The 22,564-nt window shown below is 39.9% G+C and overlaps 1 protein-coding gene across 1 annotated transcript in view; it reads left to right on the plus strand.

The window, feature by feature from the left end:
* The window catches only part of TOGARAM1 (TOG array regulator of axonemal microtubules 1), a 334,226-nt gene that overhangs the window by 172,971 nt on the left and 138,691 nt on the right, over window positions 1-22,564 (plus strand). Inside the window, 1 exon segment of the mRNA XM_053697849.1 lies at window positions 7,188-7,342. Coding sequence (XP_053553824.1) covers window positions 7,188-7,342 — 155 coding nt within the window.

Consider the following 22,564-nt stretch of genomic DNA (forward strand, 5'->3'; position numbering starts at 1 on the left):
TCGTTGCATTCTTTGGATGTTGTTAGAGCTTTAAAATATTATGTTGAAGCTACTAAGTCTTTCCGTAAGACTTCTAGTTTATTTGTTATCTTTTCCGGTTCTAGAAAAGGCCAGAAAGCTTCTGCCATTTCTTTGGCATCTTGGTTGAAATCTTTATTTCATCATGCTTATGTCGAGTCGGGTAAAACTCCGCCTCTAAGGATTACAGTTCATTCTACTAGTTCAGTTTCTACTTCCTGGGCGTTTAGGAATGAAGCTTCGATTGATCAGATTTGCAAAGCAGCAACTTGGTCCTCTTTGCATACTTTTTCTAAATTCTACCATTTTGATGTGTTTTCTTCTTCTGAAGCAGTTTTTGGTAGAAAAGTACTTCTGGCAGTGGTTTCAGTTTGAATCTTCTGCTTATGTTTTTCATTAAACTTTATTTTGGGTGTGGATTATTTTCAGCAGGAATTGGCTGTCTTTATTTTATCCCTCCCTCTCTAGTGACTCTTGTGTGGAAAGATCCACATCTTGGGTAGTCATTATCCCATACGTCACTAGCTCATGGACTCTTGCTAATTACATGAAAGAAAACATAATTTATGTAAAAACTTACCTGATAAATTCATTTCTTTCATATTAGCAAGAGTCCATGAGGCCCGCCCTTTTTTGTGGTGGTTATGATTTTTTTGTATAAAGCACAATTATTCCAATTCCTTATTTTATATGCTTTCGCACTTTTTTCTTATCACCCCACTTCTTGGCTATTCGTTAAACTGAATTGTGGGTGTGGTGAGGGGTGTATTTATAGGCATTTTAAGGTTTGGGAAACTTTGCCCCTCCTGGTAGGAATGTATATCCCATACGTCACTAGCTCATGGACTCTTGCTAATATGAAAGAAATGAATTTATCAGGTAAGTTCTTACATAAATTATGTTATATATATATATGTGTGTGTGTTTCCCCCTTTTTCCCCCCACACAATTAAATACATAATTAGCATATAATAAATATAAAGACTCTCCACTATGGGTATAGATCGCTTAATCATTTCTGTCCAGTTATGCTTGGGACCTGTGTGTATGCCACGCACCCCCTTTTTTGTGCTATGAATATTCACTTATTCTTATAGGATTATTTGGTATATTCAATATACCTCTCTTTTGGTATTGATCAAATTAATTATTTATCCTGGGTAAGCTCGGGAGTCCTATACACGTCACTTTCCTTTTTGTGTTAGTATTTATTTATGTAATCTCATAGCATTTCTTGGTCTGATTATATATCTCCCATTTTATATACATTTTTGTTATCGAATGGTTTATTATTGTGGCTAATTGTGTATAGATACCCCTCTATCAAGACTGGAGTCCTGTCATGGGTCCTTGCTACGACTTTGCCTTATATATAGTTCTTTTCATATTTATACACTTATAGACGATGTTTGGAACACTTTTATTCTTTTTTTTTTAATTTTAAACATATTCCCATTTATCTTCATTATTGGTCTTATTTGATATATTATTCATCTTTATTAATAGTCCTATCTCGATATACTAGTTGAGATATCAGCTAGGAACTATAAACATTACCCGATTTTGGGTGTTATATGGATCACCGACATTTATCTTTATCTTTTCCACATGTGCTTATGAGGTTCTGTGGTTTGCGATATATCTTGTGACATGGTTGTTATTTTGGCAACTTGTTTGATGTTATTTTACACTTATCCCGTGATTTGTTTATTATAGACTGTGACTGATGCGGCTCATGCCCTCCTTCCCTTACGACTTAACTATAGGCTCTAATCTTGTTACGTCAGTAAGGGTGCAACACCTATAGTACCGCCTGATGCTATGATGTCATCTAGGGTGTGTAACTCTATTTTCTATTTCGATTTGTTTTGCATTCTTTTAAATGTAGCAGCTGTTTGTTAGTTTGTATAGCCTGAGGAAACCGTGCTGTGACACGGAGAAACACGTTGCTGGTGGTCTTATTGATTTTAATAAACCATTTAACCTTTCTTTGCTGCTACATTATTTGTTTGCACACGCCAATACAGCTCTCTTGCTGTCGCTATTGGTGTTATTTCTGATGCTAACATGCAAGTTATTAGACTGGGAGCCAAGATGTCTGGCTTCACTGTCCTAGCTCGCAGGGCATTATAGCTAAAATCTTGGTCAGCTGATGTTACCTCTGTTAAGTCCAAGCTTCTGGTGCTTCCTTACAAGGGTAAGACCTTGTTCAGACCTGGTCTGGCAGAAATTATTTTTGATATTACAGGTGGAAAAGGGTCTTATGGACCGCAAGACAAGAAGAACAGACTCAAAGGACGTCAGAGTAATTTTCGTACCTTTCGTAACTTTAAAGGTCAAAAGTCTTCCAAGCAAGAGCAGTCCAAGTCTTCTTGGAAGCCCAATTAGTCTTGGAACAAGGGGAAGCAATTAAAAAAAACCTCAACTGAGTCTAAGTCAGCATGAAGGGTGGGCCCCCGGTCCGGGATCAGATCAAGTGGGGGGCAGACTTTCCCTGTTTTGTCAAGTGTGGGGACGAGATGTTCCAGATGCTTGGGCTGTGGACATAGTATCTCAGGGTTACAAAATAGAATTCCAAACTTTCCCCCCAGGGGCAGATTCCACCTCTCAAGATTATCTGCAGACCAGGTAAAAAAAAGGCATTCTTGAACTGTGTTCAGGACCTTTCCTCCCTGGGAGTGATTGTTCCAGTTCCAGTAATGGAACAGGGTCTAGGATTCTATTCAAATCTGTTTGTGGTGCCCAAAAAAAAAGGGAACTTTTCTACCCATTTTAGACCTAAAGTGCCTCAACAAGTTTCTCAGGGTACCGTCCTTCAAAATGAAAACCATTCGTCCCATTCTTCCTTTGGTCCAAGAGGGTCAGTTGATGATGACCATAGACCTGAAGGACGTGTATCTTCATGTTCCCATCCACAGGGATCATCACAAATTCCTGATATTCGCCTTTCTAGACAAACACTTTCTGTTTGTGGCTCTTCCGTTTGGCCTTGCCACAGCTCCCAGAATTTTCTCAAAGGTTTTGGGGGTTCTCTTGGCAGTCATCAGGTCTGGCGTAATTGCAGTGGCGCCCTACCTGGATGACATATTGGTTCAGGCACCATATTTTCAACAAGCAAACTGTCATACAGAGATCTTGTTGTCTTTTCTACGTTCCGACGGTTGGAAAGTGAACCTGGAAAAGAGGTCCCTTGTTCCAGCTACAAGGGTGGTTTTCTTAGGGACCATAATAGATTCCCGATCTATGAAAATTTTTCTGACTGAGGTCAGAAAATCCAGAATTCTCTTCTCTTGCCTCTCTCTACAGTCTACTATTCTGCCATCAGTGGTTCAATGTATGGAGGTAATTGGTCTGATGGTCGCTTCCATGGACATCATTCCCTTTGCTCCATTTCATTTGAGAGCTCTGCAACTATGCATGCTCAGACAATGGAACGAAGACCATTCAGATCTTTCTCAGAGGATAGATCTAGACCAGTCGACAAGAGACTCTGATTCCAGTGGTGGCTTTCTCAGGACCATCTGTCTCAGGGCACATGCTTCCGAAGACCTTCCTGGGTGATTGTGACCATGGACGCTAGCCTGTGACTCGTTAAAGGCGCAGGGACTATGGACTCTGCTCTCCACATGAACATCTTGGAATTGAGAGCGATTTACAATGCTCTGATGGCTTGACCTTAATTGTCCTTAGCCCGGTTTATCAGGTTTCAGTCGGACAACATCATCTCAGTGGCTTACATCAACAACCAGGGAGGAACTCAGAGTTCTTTAGCCATGAAGGAGGTGGCACAGATTATTCAGTGGGCGGAAGCTCACAATTGTTGTCTGTCTGCCATCCACATTCCTGGAGTGGACAACTGGGAAGCTGATTTCCTGAGCAGACAGACATTTCATCCCAGGGAGTGGGCTCTCCATCCGGAGGTGTTCTCCAGGTTAACCCTCAAATGGGGGGTGCCAGATCTGATGGTGTCTCGGCAGAATGCCAAGCTTCCAAGGTACGGTTCAAGGTCAAGAGATCCTCAGACCGCTCTGATAGATGCTCTGGCGGTTCCTTGGGATTTCAGTCTAGCATACCTGTTTCCTCCGTTTGCGCTCCTTCCACGAGTTATTGCTCATATCAAACAGGAGAGAGCATCAGTAATTCTAATAGCTCCTGCATGGCCTTGCAGGATCTGGTATGCAGACCTAGTGAAGATGTCATCTCGGACACCTTGGAGGTTGCCTCTGAGGAAGGATCTTCTAACTCGTAGTCAATTCCTCCATCCAAATCTCGTTTCGCTGAAGCTGGCTGCTTGGAGTTTGAACCCTTAGTTCTGTCTAAGTGTGGATTTTCTGAGTTAGTTATTGAGACCATGATCCAGGCTCGCAAGCCTGTTACTCGAAAAATTTACCATAAGGTATGGCGTAAATACCGTTATTGGTGTGAATCTACGGGCTGCACTTTCAGTAGGGTCAGGATTCCTAGAATTTTGTCTTTTCTCCAGGAAGGTCTGGAGAAAGGGTTGTCAGTCAGTTCTCTGAAAGGTCAGATTTCTTCTTTATCTATTTTGTCACACAAGCGTCTGTGCCAGATGTTCAATCTTTTTGTCAGGCCCTGGTCAGAATCAGGCCTGTGTTTAAACCTGTTGCTCCTTCTTGGAGCCTTAATCTTGTTCTTAAAGTTTTGCAGCAGGCTCAGTTTTAGCCAATACATTCCATAGCTATTAAGTTGCTATCTTGGAAGATTTTGTTTCTTATTGCTATCTCTTCTGCTCGGAGATTTTCGGAACTCTCATGTTTGCAGTGTGATTCACCTTACCTTTTCTTTCATGCTGGTAGGGCGGTTCTTCTTACTAAATTGGGGTTTCTTCCTAAAGTGGTTTCAGATAGAAATATTAATCAGGAAATTGTTGTTCCTTCTCTCTGTCCCAAACCACCTTCTCATAAAGAACGTCTGTTGCACAACTTGGATGTTGTGCGTGCTCTAAAATTCTACCTACAGACAACTAAGGATTTTCGCCAGTCTGCCCTGTTTGTTTGTTTCTCAGCAAAGCGTAAGGGTCAAAAGGCTAATGCTACTTCTCTTTCCCTCTGGTTGAGAAGTATAATTCGTTTTGCTTAGGAGACTGCTAGACAGCAGCCTCCTGAGAGAATTACAGCTCATTCCACTAGGGCTGTCTCCTCTTCTTGGGCTTTCAAAAATGAAGCTTCTTTGGAACAGATTTGCAAGGCTGCAACTTGGTCCTCTCTGCATACTTTTTCCAAATTTGATACTTTTGCCTCGGCTGAGGCCTCTTTTGGGAGAAAGGTTCTTCAAGCGGTGATGTCTGTTTAGGTCTGCCTGTTTTGTTCTCCCTCTTTGTTCATTCTGTGTCATCTATCTTGGGTATTGGTTCCCACTAGTAATTGAATGACGTTGTGGACTCTCCATATCTTAGGAAAGAAAACAAAATTTATGCTTCAACTTGCGGGATGTGTATTTAGGATAGATAAGACTGAAGTATTGTTTATATCTCTTCTGTAATCAACCTAAAAACAATGCTCCCCACATTAATTCATCAGTGCTGACAGAATTAAGGGTGTTTATGAGTACATATAATAGGTATAAATATAAATCTTAGTACAATGAATCCCCCTAGAAAGGGATATACTGTATCTCCCCAGAGGCCTGTTCTTCAAGTTGAAAGAAACAGTTTGGTAACCATGTTTAAAATTTAAAGTGTAAACTTTAAGGGCTAGATTACAATTGAAGACCTAATTTACTGCGCACCTGTAATATATATATATATATATATATATGTATATATATATATATATATATATATATATATATATATATTTTCATTTACATTTGCTGCCCACCACTGTGCGACTTACCCCCTTCACTGCGCTAGATTCTCATGTGTGTCTCATGGCATGAGAACGAGGCTCCTATGGAAGCGTGATCTCGTGAGGGCAATGCTTCCATGCAATGCAAATGCGAGGTCTCGTTCGTATTGCACCTTGCTTGTAATACCAGTGAGTTGGTATTACAAAGTGAAGCGCAAATATTGCTTTAGCAAAAGCGATATTTTGTCCTACACTTATAATCTGACCCTAAATGTGTAAGGCAGATAAAGTATTTAGTGCTAGTTTTAAGGTTTAGAGTGTGTTTTCTGGTCTAGGCTTAACATAGAATTTGACAGTAGATAATAACCAAAACGCCCTTTAAGTCTACCCATATTACATGTTACTGTTTTCTTAAGATAGCCTTATGCATGTCCCAGGCATTTTTTTTAATTCTTTTACAGACCCTGTGTTTACCACCTCTTCTTTTTTTATTATTTTACAGACCCTGTGTTTGCCACCTTTTTAAAATTCTTTTACAGACCCTGTTTTTACCACTTCTTGATCACAATTTTTGTTTCTTATGGGTGTATTGGATTATTTCCTTTTCTTGAATCAGTATTACAGCTGCAGGATTCACATACTTCCAGATAATCCAAACATTTTTTAATGATTTTAAATAATTAATTACTTCTTACTTGCTTACATAATCAACAAATTCATTTTAAAGGGTCAGCCTACTTGAAAATTGTTATTGTTTAAAAAGATAGAGAATACCTTTGTTACCCATTTCCCAGTTTTGCATAACTAAGAATTTAATATATATACTTGTTAACTCTATTAGTACCTGTCTCTAAGCCCCTGCAGACTGCCCCTTATCTCAGTGCTTTTTACAATCTTGCATTTTAGCCAGTTCGTGTATAACCATTATCATTTTCCACAGGAGTGAGCACAAAGTTATCTGTATGATACACATGAACTAGCACTCTCTGGCTGTAGTGTAAGATTGTAAAAAACTATATAAAAAGGTACTGTGATAAGGGGGCGGCCTGCAGAGCTTAAAGCAAGCAATTATAGAGATTAATAAGTATATTTTTATAACATTTTTGGTAATGTGACTCTAGGACATGGATAATAAAGGCTTTATCTATCTGTCTTTATTTTCAACTGTGCTTCAACTGTTAATTATGACAGATTAGCTCCTATAAGATCTGTGAGAGTATGATTTGAACTCCTTGCTGTATATTTACATTCACTCTCTCTTTAGTTGTACAATTGTATTTTTTTTTGTTTTTTTGTTTGCTACCTTTGCAAATATTCAGTTTTATAGCTGAAATATTAATGAGGTCTTTTTTTTTTCCTCAGGTGTGTTTGAATATCCTTCACCTGTTTCTCGGACACACAGCCAGTCCTCGTATACAGCTGCTGAGGACCAGAGTGCTGTAAAGCAAAACATTCAACCCCCAGCTGGTATCTATGGAAGAGCAGTGCAGCAAAACAATTCCACTGCTGAAATTGATGTAAGGCCTTTTTTATTCTTTGTTTTTTACATCTCTAAATATAAATATTTAGGTACAGTCTCTCCTTGTTATTTATATTTTTATTTTCAGTTTCTGGCCCATGCGCCCGGCATCATTGTACAGAAATGCAATCTTTATTTTGGTAGTGCACATTTTGTGTTGATGGTTTCTGATGGGCACAATGATGTTGACAATGGTGACTCTTTAACAGAGCTCAAAGCAAATCTGAAGCAAAAGCAAAGCTTACAAAATATTAAGTTTAATATGAAAAACTTTACAAAACTAGTACTAAGCTACACTTCCCTTATAAATGAACATATTCAAGTTCTTATATTAGACTTTATAGCAAAATTAATCACTAAGGCCTAGATTAGCGCAAAAATATTAGCTCTATTGTGCGTTAACATTTTTGATGTGCAACCAATAGCGCTTCTATTTTTGCACTGATATTTTTTTTATTGCTCAGCCAATGGTGCACTAATATCTGCATGTTGGATTCTCCATTTTGTAACCTAAATTTCCTTCTCTGCTGAGGCCAGTTATAGATGGCTATAAAGGGGTCATTATAGTGTGTAACCAATGATTTGGTGGGATATAACAGTTTTTTCCCCCCCATAATAGTCGCAAAACAACAATACAACAGAAAATGTCATCAGATTATTTATGGTTACATTGCTTCATTCCGCTGGAAACGAACATATTACAATTATCAACATTATGTCACATTTTCGGTAAATTCAAGAGATTAATCATGTTAAAGTGGTTATTCCATAGATAGCGAATCACTTTCCCATCTATTTAGACATGTTCAACATTCAAAGTGTCCTGTTATTAAGTATAATCCCATGCTCACTAGCGCAGAATGATCTATACCTGCAAGCAGAACATAGGTCATATAGGGGGAGACAGAGAAAGTGTGGGGGGAGGTAAGGGCAAGGGAAAGAAAAAGAAGTGAGAAGAGGAAGAGAGAGAGAAAGGGAAGACAGAAGATGAGATTCACGTTATTTGTGTAGCCAGGCGTCCCAAATCAGCCTATACTTTTCCATTTGGTCAATGGAGTTAAAGAAGTATTTTTCCATCGTAGCCATGTAATCAACCATTGCACTAATTTTGCCAAGATGCGGAGGTTCAGGTTTCTTCCATGCTCGAGCTATACATAATTTGGCAGCCGTGAATATATATATATATATATATATCATCAGCCTCTTTGACGTAATCTGGTATAGTGTTTTCTATAATATGTAATAGAACATTAGAGGGTGATAATGTGGATGTAAGTTCCACGGGGAGCCACATACTCTCTTAATATTTTCCCATAATGGGGTAAGCTTCAGGCATCCCCACCAGATGTGTAGGTCTGATCCCACAGCTCCACATCCCCACCAACATAAAGGTGAGGTTGTCAGATACATTTTAGCCACTCTGACTGGAGTTCTATCCCATTTCAATAGTAATTTGAGATATACCTCCAACATAGTAATACAATGAATGTTTTTTTTTAGTTAAAGTAATAGCCCTATCCCAGTCTTGATCAGAAAAGGTGGCACACATTTCCTTACTCCACGCTTTGTATTGCCACAGTAACCCCGGAATAAGATCTGATAGGAGAAGATTATAGTGGACAGTAAGAGGTTTGGAGAGTTTAGAGCCACCGACTCTCCCACGGTGTATCTTTCCTAATAGGACCTGTGGGGAACCCCCAGGTCTTCAGAAAACTAAGGACTCGAAAACATTCAAATGGTAGCCAAGAAGGAACTGGGTAGAATCTAAGAGATATCAAATTCATACTAACTGCTAGGTTTCGGTCATATAGGTTGGCTATAACCGCAAATCCTTTTAGTTTCCAGTCTCTTGTATGAATATTATTAAGATCCCAAAATAAACCTGATAAATGATGAACTGGGGATGGATGGGAGGCAAATAATAAGCGACTTCTCAAGCTTTGCCATATTGAGAAGTTATGTTTCACTATGATATTGTGGATATTAGATGTAAGTTTTCTCTTATTGGGAACCTAAATTATATCAGCTAATCCCAAGTCAACAGGTACACTAGCAGTTTCCAAAAGGTACCAGCCTGGTTTATCTCCTTTAAGACCCCTCTCCGTAATATGAGATAATCTTGCCGCTTCATAATAAGTAAAAATGTTAGGGACCGCAATACCTCCTCAAGAGTATGGCCTCTGTAGGATATTATAAGCAATCCTATGTGTTTTATTTTGCCAAATATAGCTGGAAAATAATTTATAAATTTGATGCAAAGTAGAATGTGGAACGTTAAGTGGAATGCAGCGAAACAAATAACATAATTTATGTAAGAACTTACCTGATAAATTCATTTCTTTCATATTAGCAAGAGTCCATGAGCTAGTGACGTATGGGATATACATTCCTACCAGGAGGGGCAAAGTTTCCCAAACCTCAAAATGCCTATAAATACACCCCTCACCACACCCACAATTCAGTTTAACGAATAGCCAAGAAGTGGGGTGATAAGAAAAAAGTGCGAAAGCATATAAAATAAGGAATTGGAATAATTGTGCTTTATACAAAAAAATCAAAACCACCACAAAAAAGGGCGGGCCTCATGGACTCTTGCTAATATGAAAGAAATGAATTTATCAGGTAAGTTCTTACATAAATTATGTTTTCTTTCATGTAATTAGCAAGAGTCCATGAGCTAGTGACGTATGGGATAATGATTACCCAAGATGTGGATCTTTCCACGCAAGAGTCACTAGAGAGGGAGGGATAAAATAAAGACAGCCAATTCCTGCTGAAAATAATCCACACCCAGAATAAAATGTTAATGAAAAAACATAAGCAGAAGATTCAAACTGAAACCACTGCCTGAAATACGTTTCTACCAAAAACTGCTTCAGAAGAAGAAAACACATCAAAATGGTAGAATTTAGTAAAAGTATGCAAAGAGGACCAAGTTGCTGCTTTGCAAATCTGATCAACCGAAGCTTCATTCCTAAACGCCCAGGAAGTAGAAACTGACCTAGTAGAATGAGCTGTAATCCTTTGAGGCGGAGTGTTACCCGACTCAACATAGGCATAATGAAATAAAGATTTCAACCAAGATGCCAAAGAAATGGCAGAAGCTTTCTGGCCTTTTCTAGAACCGGAAAAGATGACAAATAGACTAGAAGTCTTTCGGAAAGACTTAGTAGCTTCAACATAATATTACAAAGCTCTAACAGCATCCAAAGAAAGCAATGATTTCTCCTTAGAATTCATAGGATTAGGACATAATGAAGGAACCACAATTTCTCTACTAATGTTGTTAGAATTCACAACCTTAGGTAAAAAATTCAAAAGAAGTTCGCAGCACCGCCTTATCCTGATGCAAAATCAGAAAAGGAGACTCACAAAAAAGAGTAGATAATTCAGAGACTCTTCTGGCAGAAGAGATGACCAAAGAAACAAAACTTTCCAAGAAAGTAATATAACGACCAAAGAATGCATGGGTTCAAAAGGAGGAGCTTGAAGAGCCCCCAGAACCAAATTCAAACTCCAAGGAGGAGAAATTGACTTAATGACAGGTTTTATACGAACCAAAGGTTGTACAAAACAATGAATATCAGGAAGATTAGCAATCCTTTTGTGAAAAAGAACAGAAAGAGCAGAGATTTGTCTTTCAAGGAACTTGCGGACAAACCTTTATCTAAACCATCCTGAAGAAACTGTAAAATTCTCGGTATTCAAAAAGAATGCCAAGAAAAAAGATGAGAAAGACACTAAGAAATATAAGTCTTCCAGACTCTATAATATATCTCTCTAGATACAGATTTACGAGCCTGTCACATAGTATCAATCACAGAGTCAGAGAAACCTCTTTGACCAAGAATCAAGCGTTCAAACTCCATACCTTAAAATTAAGGTAATGAGATCCTGATGGAAAAAAGAACCTTGAGACAGAAAGACTGGTCTTAACGGAAGAGTCCACAGCTGGCAAGAGGCCATCCGGACAAGATCCGCATACCAAAACCTGTGAGACCATGCTGGAGCTACCAGCAGGACAAACGAGCATTCCTTTAGAATATTGGAAAATACCCTTGAAAGAAGAACTAGAGGCGGAAAGATATAGGCAGGATGACACTTGTAAGGAAGAGATAATGCATCCACTGCCTCCGCCCGAGGATCCCGGGATCCGGACAGATACCAGGGAAGATTCTTGTTTAGATGAGAAGCCATCAGATCTATTTCTGGGAATTTCCACTTTTGAACAATCTGAGGAAATACCTCTGGGTGAAGAGACCATTCGCCCAGGTGCAACGTTTGGCGACTGAGATAATCCGCTTTCCAATTGTCCATACCTGGGAAATGAACCGCAGAGATTAGACAGGAGCTGGATTCCGCCCAAACCAAAATTCGAGATACTTCTTTCATAGCCAGAGGACTGTGAGTCCCTCCTTGATGATTGATGTATGCCACAGTTGTGACATTGTCTATCTGAAAACAAATGAACAACTCTCTCTTCAGAAGAGACCAAGACTGAAGAGCTCTGAAAATTGCACGGAGTTCCAAAATATTGATCGGAAATCTCACCTCCTGAGATTCCCAAACCCCTTGTGCTGTCAGATACCCCCACACAGCTCCCCAACCTGTAAGACTTGCATCTGTTGAGATCATAGTCCAGGTCGGAAGAACAAAGAAGCCCCCTGAACTAAACAATGGTGATCTGTCCACCATGTCAGAGAGTGTCGTATAATCGGTTTAAAGATATTAATTGAGATATCTTTGAGTAATCCCTGCACCATTGGTTCAGCATACAGAGCTGAAGAGGTCGCATGTGAAAACGAGCAAAGGAGATCGCATCTGAAGCGGCAGTCCTAAGACCTAAAATTTCCATGCATAAGGCTACCAAAGGGAATGATTGTGACTGAAGGTTTTGACAAGCTGATATCAATGTTAAACTTCTCTTGTCTGACAAGGACAGAGTCATAGACACTGAATCTATCTAGAAACCTAAAAAGGTTACCCTTGTCTGAGGAATCAATGAACTGATTGGTAAATTGATCCTCCAACCATGAACTTGAAGAAACAACACAAGTCGATTCGTATGAGATTCTTCGAAAATGAGAAGACTGAGCAAGTACCATGATATCGTCCAAATAAGGAAATACCAAAACCCTGTTCTCTGATTACAGAAAGAAGGGCACCGAGAACCTTTGAAAAAAATTCTTGGAACTGAGGCTAGGCCAAACGGTAGAGCCACAAAACTGGTAATGCTTGTCTAAAAAGAGAATCTCAGACACTAAAAGTGATCTGGATGAATCGGAATATGCAGATACACATCCTGTAAATCTATTGTAGACATATAATGCCCTTGCTAAACAAAAGGCAGGATAGTCCTACAGTAACCATCTTGAATGTTGGTATCCTTACATAACGATTCAATATTGATAGATCCGGAACTGGTCTGAAGGAATTGACCTTCTTTGGTACAATGAAGAGATAAAATAAAACCCCAGCCCCTGTTCCAGAACTGGAACTGGCATAATTACTCCAGCCAACTCTAGATCTGAAACACATTTCAGAAATGCTGAGCCTTTGCTGTGTTAACTGGGACACGGGAAAGAAAAAAATCTCTTAGCAGGAGGCCTTAACTTGAAGCCAATTCTGTATCTTTCTGAAACAATGTTCTGAAACCAGAGATTGAGAACGGAATTGATCCAAATTTCTTTGAAGAAAACGTAATCTGCCCCATACCAGCTGAGCTGGAATAAGGGCCTCACCTACATGGGTACTTAGGAGCTGGCTATAGGTTTCTATAAGGCTTGAATATATTCCAAACTGGAAATAGTTTCCAAACTGATACCGCTCCTAACAGTTGAGATAATAATTTATTACCCTGGAAAGAAAGGGAAAGCAAAGTTGACTTAGAAGACATATCAGCATTCCAAGTTTAATCCATAAAGCTTTTCTAGCTAAAATAGCTAGAGACATATACCTGACATCAACTCTAATGACATCAAAAGATGGTATCACCAATAAAATTATTAGCATGTTATAGAATAATAATAATGCTATAAAATTATGATCTGTGACTTGTTGCGCTAAAGCTTCTTAACCAAAAAGTTGAAGCTGCAGCAACATCCACTAAAAATATAGCAGGTCTAAGAAGATTACCTGAACATAAGTAAGCTTTTCTTAGAAAGGATTCAATTTTCCTATCTAAAGGATCCTTAAATGAAGTACTATCTGCCGTAGGAATAGTAGTACATTTAGCAGGAGTAGAGACAACCCCATAACCTTAGGGATTTTTTCCCAAAAAACTCTAATCTGTCAGATGGCACAGGATATAATTGCTTAAACGTTTAGAAGGAGTAAAAGAATTACCCAAATTATTCCATTCCCTGGAAATTACTTCAGAAATAGCATCAGGGAGATTAAACACTTCTGGAATAACTACAGGAGATTTAAAAACCTTATTTAAACGTTTAGATTTAGTATCAAGAGGACCAGAATCCTCTATTTCTAATGCAATTAATACTTCTTAAAATAAAGAACGAATAAATTCCATCTTGAACAAATACAAAGATTTATCAGCATCAACCTCTGAGACAGAAACCTCTGAACCAGAAGAACCATTATCAGTATCAGAATGATGATGTTCATTTAAAAATTCATCTGAAAAAAGAGAAGTTTTAAAAGACTTTTATGTAAACTAGAAGGAGAAATAACAGACATAGCCTTCTTAATGGATTTAAAAAATAAAATCTCTTATGTTATCAGGAACACTCTGAAAATTAGATGTTGACGGAACAGCAACAGGTAATGTAGCGGTACTAAAGGAAATTTTATCTGCATTAATAAGTTTGTCATGACATGCAATACAAACAACAGCTGGAGAAACAGATACCAAAAATTTATAGCAGATACACTTAGCTTGGTAGCTCCAGCACCGGGCAGTAATTTTCCTGAAGTATCTTCTGACTCAGTTGCAACGTGGAACATCTTGCAATATGTAAAAGAAAAAACAACATATAAAGCAAAATTAATCAAATTCCTTAAATGACAGTTTCAGGAATGGGAAAAAAAAGATTGGTTCAAATGCATTATCCCAAATATGAAACTGACTGTCTGAAAAAAAGGAATGTTGAACATCCTGAGTCAAGGCAAATAAATGTTTGAATACATATATTTAGAACTTTATAAAAAAGTGCCCAACCATAGCTTAGAGTGTCACAGAAAATAAGACTTACTTACCCCAGGACACTCATCTACATGTTTGTAGAAAGCCAAACCAGTACTGAAACGAAAATCAGCAGAGGTAATGGTATATATATAAGAGTATATCGTTGATCTGAAAAGGGAGGTAAGAGATGAATCTCCACGACCGATAACAGAGAACCTATGAAATAGACCCCGTAGAAGGAGATCATTGAATTCAAATAGGCAATACTCTGCTCACATCCCTCTGACATTCACTGCACGCTGAGAGGAAAACCGGGCCCCAACTTGCTGCGGAGCGCATATCAACGTAGAATCTAGCACAAACTTACTTCACCACCTCCATAGGAGGCAAAGTTTGTAAAACTGAATTGTGGGTGTGGTGAGGGGTGTATTTATAGGCATTTTAAGGTTTGGGAAACTTTGCCCCTCCTGATAGGAATGTATATCCCATACGTCACTAGCTCATGGACTCTTGCTAATTACATGAAAGAAATAATGCTTTCGGTAGCAATAACATTTTAATTGAAGCCACTCTACCAAGCCAGGAAAGTTCTTTAAAATCCCATTTCTCCAATATGAGTTTAAAATCTGCAATCAAAGTGTCATAGTTACTGCGTAGAGTTATGGTTAGTTTCTGCCCAGATGTTTAAGATGGTGTAATGTCCAAGTAAACAGATAAAGGGACTGTAGCTTTATTAAGGTAGTTTGTTCTATATGGATGGGGTATGCCTCAGTCTTTTTGTATTTAATTTTATAGTAGCTTACCCTGGCAATATAGTCTATCAAATTAAAAACCGGATCAGTTAACAGAAGGGTAATGTTGTCCGCAAACAAAACTATATTCTCATTGGGCGTTATAAGGGGAACACCTTTGATTGAATTGGATTGTCTGATTGCTTGGGCAAGCAGTTCCATTACTAATACAAAAATAAGTGGTGTGAGTGGACACCCCTGCCTTGTCCTTTTATGGATTGGAAATTCTGGAGAACAAAATCCCAATCCTCTCACGCTTGCATATGGAGCACAGTATAGGGCTCTAATTGCTAATATAAAGGGCTCAGGTATCCCAAAAGAACGAAGGACCTCCCACACATACTCCCATTTGACTCTGGCAAAGGCCTTCTCAACGTCCAATGACAGAGCCAGCATTGGAATTCCTATCCGTTGGGCCTCTGTGAAGACTGAAAACAGCCTTCTTGTGTTGTCTGGGCCATCTTGATCATAGTGGATTATTGCGGGTAAAAGGTGAACTATCCTATTTGCTATAAGCTTTGAGTAAATTTTAATGTCCAAATTTATAAGAGATATGGGTCGGTAGTTACTGCATTCTGTCTGACTTTTCCCTGGCTTTGGTATTGGAATAATAGAGGCCTCTAGGAATTCCCTAAGGACTTTCCCTGTTGTCATGATCTCGTTGAAGTTTCTTAACACTGTGGTAATTAGCTGCCTCAGTTTCTTATAGAACGTGCCTGTAAAACCGTCAGGCCCTGGGGCCTTGTTGTTTTGCATCTGTTTTAAGACTTCTCCAACCTCGTCTAAAGAAAAGGGCTGCGTTAAAGCAGCTCCATCTTTCTCTGATAATGTAGGTAAATTAAATTCTAAAAGAAAATTGGAGATCTCTTGTGGAGATGCTGCTCTAGGGTCTTCATGTCCCTCAATATCATAAAACTTAGCATAATATTCTGCGAAAAGTGTAACTATATCTGCCGGGGTGTACGCAGTCTGACCATTATGTGTAATATATGGGATTCCCGCTACCACTGGCTAGGAGTGTGTCTGCCTTATTGCTCTTAGAATACATTAACTGTTTAAATCTCGTAGCGGCCTTTTGAACTCTCTGAGTCTCTCTATCTTTAATAAGTTCTTTAATGTGCAATATTTTGTATGATAAGGTTGGTGTGGGATTGGTTTTATTCAGTCTGTGCAATTGCCTAAGATTGCACCCCAGTTTACCTATGGGAGCCCCCCTTTCCTTCCTAATCTTTGCCATTTTACTGATGCAGAATCCCCGAATGTATGACTTAAAAGCTGCCCATTTAATTTGATGTGAGGTCTCCCCTTCTGAATTATTGAAGAGAAAGCACATAGTTGTTTCTTGCAGTGAACCTAAAAAGAGTGGTTCGGACCAGAGAGTCTGAGGAAACTTCCACATTTGTCTAGATGAGAGAGTCATATTCCCAGGTAAAGTGATAGAGACCGCATCAAGGTCTGACCATGAGCACGAGGACATTTTTGCACCTTGAACTCCATTTAGAGTACAAGAATCAGTAAAAAAAATAATCTAATCGTGAGTACGATTTATGTGTTGGGGACAGGTATGAATAGTCCCTATCTGTTGGGTGTAAGGATCTCCAGACGTCAAAGAGCTGGTATTGATAAACAAGGTCTCGGAATTTGAGGGCAGATGAATTGACAAATGCATAGGTAGTACCTGGTTCATAGAATCTCTTGTCAAGATCTGGATCCCATATTAAATTAAAATGTTGTCGTCCCCCAAAATGGAGGGAAGACTGTAGTTCAGACCGGGCTGGAGTATAGAAGCTATGTCACTTTACTGTTACTATCGATGCTGTCAAAATCAGTTTATAGGAGAGAACTTGCTGCAATCACCAAAAGATAAATATAGTTGATGAGTGGATTAAGCTATTGAGATTTATAAAAACAAAATGGAGGTTATATATTCCTTTTCTTACAGAGTAAGCTCAATGGTATAAGGAGATATATTACAATAAGGTGTATTTCTCCAACATTGGTGTGTCCGGTCCACGGCGTCATCCTTACTTGTGGGATATTCTCTTCCCCAACAGGAAATGGCAAAGAGTCCCAGCAAAGCTGGCCATATAGTCCCTCCTAGGCTCCGCCCACCCCAGTCATTCTCTTTGCCGTTGCACAGGCAACATCTCCACGGAGATGGTTAAGAGTTTTTTGGTGTTTAAATGTAGTTTTATTCTTCTATCAAGTGTTTGTTATTTTAAAATAGTGCTGGTATGTACTATTTACTCTGAAACAGAAAAGGATGAAGATTTCTGTTTGTAAGAGGAAGATGATTTTAGCAGACAGTAACTAAAATCGATTGCTGTTTCCACATAGGACTGTTGAGATGAAGTAACTTCAGTTGGGGGAAACAGTTAGCAGACTTTTCTGCTTAAGGTATGACTAGCCATATTTCTAACAAGACTGTGTAATGCTGGAAGGCTGTCATTTCCCCTCATGGGGACCGGTAAGCCATTTTCTTAGTCAAACAAACAGAATAAAAGGCTTTATATGGGCTAAAAAACTGGTAGACATTTTTATGGGCTAAATCGATTGCTTTATTTGGGCATATTATTCAGATTTAGGCTAACAATTGGCATTTATAATCTTGGGGAACGTTTATAAAACGGCAGGCACTGTGTTAGACACCTTTTTCAGTCAGGGGGCCTTTCTAGTTATAGACTGAGCCTCATTTTCGCGCCATTACTGCGCAGTTGTTTTTTGAGAGCAGGGCATGCAGATGCATGTGTGAGGATCTAAAAATCACTGAAAAAGCTTCTAGAAGGCGTCATTTGGTATCGTATTCCCCTCTGGGCTTGGTTGGGTCTCAGCAAAGACTATAGTTGGGACTGTATAGGGGTTAAATTTAAAAACGGCTCCGGTTCCGTTATTTTAAGGGTTAAAGCTCTGAAATTTGGTGTGCAATACTTTTAATGCTTTAAGACACTGTGGTGAAATTTGATCGATTCCTTCATACTTTTTCACATATTCAGTAATAAAGTGTTTTCTGTTTGAAATTTAAAGAGACAGTAACGGTTTTGTTTTAAAACGTTTTTTGTGCTTTGTTGACAAGTTTAAGCCTGTTTAACATGTCTGTACCTTCAGATAAGCTATGTTCTATATGTATGAAAGCCAATGTGTCTCCCCATTTAAATTTATGTGATAATTGTGCCATAGCGTCCAAACAAAGTAAGGACAGTACTGCCACAGATAATGAAATTGCCTAGTACATCTAGTGCGCCAATGCTTATTACCATGCAACAATTAACGGCTGTAATGGATAACTCCATAGCAAATATTTTATCCAAAATGCCTACTTATCAGAGAAAGCGCGATTGCTCTGTTTTAAACACTGAAGAGCAAGAGGGCGCTGATGATTATTGTTCTGTCATACCCTCACACCAATCTGAAGGGGCCATGAGGGAGGTTTTGTCTGATGGAGAAATCTCAGATTCAGGAAAAATTTCTCATCAAGCTGAACCTGATGTTGTGACATTTAAATTTAAATTAGAACATCTCCGCGCACTGCTTAAGGAGGTGTTATCTACGCTGGATGATTGTGACAACTTGGTCATTCCAGAGAAATTATGCAAGATGGACAAGTTCCTAGAGGTTCCGGTGCACCCCGACGCTTTTCCTATACCCAAGCGGGTGGCGGACATAGTAAATAAGGAGTGGGAAAAGCCCGGCATACCTTTTGTCCCCCCCCCCTATATTTAAGAAATTATTTCCTATGGTCGACCCCAGAAAGGACTTATGGCAGACAGTCCCTAAGGTCGAGGGGGCAGTTTCTACTCTAAACAAACGCACTACTATTCCTATCGAAGATAGTTGTGCTTTCAAAGATCCTATGGATAAAAAATTGGAAGGTTTGCTTAAAAAGATTTTTGTACAGCAAGGTTACCTTCTACAACCAATTTCGTGCATTGTTCCTGTCACTACAGCAGCGTGGTTCTGGTTCGAGGAACTAGAAAAGTCGCTCAGTAGAGAGACTCCATATGAGGAGGTTATGGACAGAGTTCACGCACTTAAATTGGCTAACTCTTTTATTTTAGATGCCGCTTTGCAATTAGCTAGATTAGCGGCGAAAAATTCAGGGTTTGCTATCGTGGCGCGCAGAGCGCTTTGGCTAAAGTCTTGGTCAGCGGATGTGTCATCCAAGACAAAATTGCTTAACATCCCTTTCAAAGGTAAAACTCTATTTGGACCAGAATTGAAAGAGATTATTTCAGACATCACTGGGGGAAAGGGCCAGGCCCTTCCACAAGATAGGTCTTTTAAGGCTAAAAATAAGTCTAATTTTCGTCCTTTTCGCAATTTCAGGAACGGACCGGCCTCTAATTCTGCATCCTCTAAGCAAGAGGGTAATGCCTCACAACCCAAACCAGCCTGGAAACCGATGCAAGGCTGGAACAAGGGTAAGCAGGCCAAGAAGCCTGCCACTGCTAACAAAACAGCATGAAGGAGTAGCCCCCGATCCGGGACCGGATCTAGTGGGGGGCAGACTCTCTCTCTTTGCTCAGGCTTTGGCAAGAGATGTTCAGGATCCCTGGGCACTAGAAATAGTTTCTCAAGGTTATCTCCTGGAATTCAAGGAACTACCCCCAAGGGGAAGGTTCCACATGTCTCACTTATCCTCAAACCAAATAAAGAGACAGGCATTCTTACATTGTGTAGAAGACCTGTTAAAGATGGGAGTGATACACCCAGTTCCAATAAAGGAACAAGGAATGGGATTTTATTCCAATCTGTTCGTAGTTCCCAAAAAAGAGGGAACTTTCAGACCAATTTTGGATTTGAAGATCCTAAACAAATTTCTCAGGGTACCATCGTTCAAGATGGAAACCATTCGAACGATTCTACCCACTATCCAGGAAAGTCAATTTATGACTACCGTGGATCTAAAGGATGCGTACCTACATATTCCTATCCACAAAGAACATCATCAGTTCCTAAGGTTTGCTTTTCTGGACAAGCATTACCAGTTTGTGGCCCTCCCATTAGGGTTAGCCACTGCTCCAAGGATTTTCACAAAGGTGCTCGGGTCCCTTCTAGCGGTTCTAAGACCGAGGGGCATTGCAGTAGTACGTTACTTGGACGACATTCTAATACAAGCGTCGTCCCTGTCAAAAGCAAAGGCTCATACGGACATCGTTCTAGCCTTTCTCAGATCACACGGATGGAAGGTGAACATAGAAAAAAGTTCTCTGTCTCCGTCGACAAGAGTTCCCTTCTTGGGAACAATAATAGATTCCTTAGAAATGAGGATTTTTCTGACAGAGGTCAGAAAATCAAAACTTCTAAGCTCTTGTCAAGTGCTTCATTCTGTTCCTCGTCCTTCCATAGCGCAGTGCATGGAAGTAGTAGGGTTGATGGTTGCAACAATGGACATAGTTCCTTTTGCACGAATTCATCTAAGACCATTACAACTGTGCATGCTCAAACAGTGGAATGGGGATTATACAGACTTGTCTCCAATGATTCAAGTAGATCAAAAGACCAGAGATTCACTCCGTTGGTGGCTGACCCTGGACCATCTGTCCCAGGGAACGAGCTTCCGCAGACCAGAGTGGGTCATTGTCACGACCGACGCCAGTCTAGTGGGCTGGGGCGCGGTCTGGGAATCCCTGAAAGCTCAGGGTCTATGGTCTCGGGAAGAGTCTCTTCTCCCGATAAACATTCTGGAACTGAGAGCGATATTCAATGCTCTCAGAGCTTGGCCTCAACTAGCAAAGGCCAGATTCATAAGGTTCCAATCAGACAACATGAGGACCGTTGCATATATCAATCATCAGGGGGGAACAAGGAGTTCCCTGGCGATGAAAGAAGTGACCAAAATAATTAAATGGGCGGAGGATCACTCCTGCCACCTGTCTGCGATCCACATCCCAGGAGTGGAAAACTGGGAGGCGGATTTTCTGAGTCGTCAGACATTCCATCCGGGGGAGTGGGAACTCCATCCGGAGATCTTTGCCCAAATAATTCAATTATGGGGCATTCCAGACATGGATCTGATGGCGTCTCGTCAGAACTTCAAGGTTCCTTGCTACGGGTCCAGATCCAGGGATCCCAAGGCGACTCTAGTAGATGCACTAGTAGCACCTTGGACCTTCAACCTAGCTTATGTATTTCCACCGTTTCCTCTCATTCCCAGGCTGGTAGCCAGGATCAATCAGGAGAGGGCCTCGGTGATCTTGATAGCTCCTGCGTGGCCACCCAGGACTTGGTATGCAGACCTGGTGAATATGTCATCGGCTCCACCATGGAAGCTACCTTTGAGACAGGACCTTCTTGTTCAGGGTCCATTCGAACATCCAAATCTGGTCTCCCTCCAGCTGACGGCTTGGAGATTGAACTCTTGATTCAATCGAAGAGTGGGTTTTCAGATTCTGTGATAGATACTCTGGTTCAGGCCAGAAAACCGGTAACTAGAAAAATTTACCATAAAATATGGAAAAAATATATCTGTTGGTGTGAATCCAAAGGATTCCCATGGAATAAGATAAAAATTCCTAAGATTCTATCCTTTCTACAAGAAGGTTTGGAGAAAGGATTATCTGCAAGTTCTCTAAAGGGACAGATCTCTGCTTTATCTGTCTTACTACACAAAAGACTGGCAGCTGTGCCAGATGTTCAAGCATTTGTTCAGGCTCTGGTTAGGATCAAGCCTGTTTACAGACCTTTGACTCCTCCCTGGAGTCTAAATCTAGTTCTTTCAGTTCTTCAAGGGGTTCCGTTTGAACCTTTACATTCCATAGATATTAAGTTACTATCTTGGAAAGTTTTGTTTTTGGTTGCAATTTCTTCTGCTAGAAGAGTTTCAGAGTTATCTGCTCTGCAGTGTTCTCCGCCCTATCTGGTGTTCCATGCAGATAAGGTGGTTTTGCGTACTAAGCCTGGTTTTCTTCCTAAGGTTGTTTCTAACAAAAATATTAACCAGGAGATAGTTGTACCTTCTTTGTGTCCGAATCCAGTTTCAAAGAAGGAACGTTTGTTACACAATTTGGACGTAGTCCGTGCTCTAAAATTCTATTTAGAGGCTACAAAAGATTTCAGACAAACATCTTCCTTGTTTGTTGTTTATTCTGGTAAAAGGAGAGGTCAAAAAGCGACTTCTGCCTCTCTTTCCTTTTGGCTTAAAAGCATCATCCGATTGGCTTATGAGACTGCTGGACGGCAGCCTCCTGAAAGAATCACAGCTCACTCCACTAGGGCTGTGGCTTCCACATGGGCCTTCAAGAACGAGGCTTCTGTTGACCAGATATGTAAGGCAGCGACTTGGTCT

The sequence above is a fragment of the Bombina bombina genome, chromosome 1 (assembly GCF_027579735.1).
Source record: "Bombina bombina isolate aBomBom1 chromosome 1, aBomBom1.pri, whole genome shotgun sequence".
In the NCBI taxonomy this organism is placed as follows: domain Eukaryota; kingdom Metazoa; phylum Chordata; class Amphibia; order Anura; family Bombinatoridae; genus Bombina; species Bombina bombina.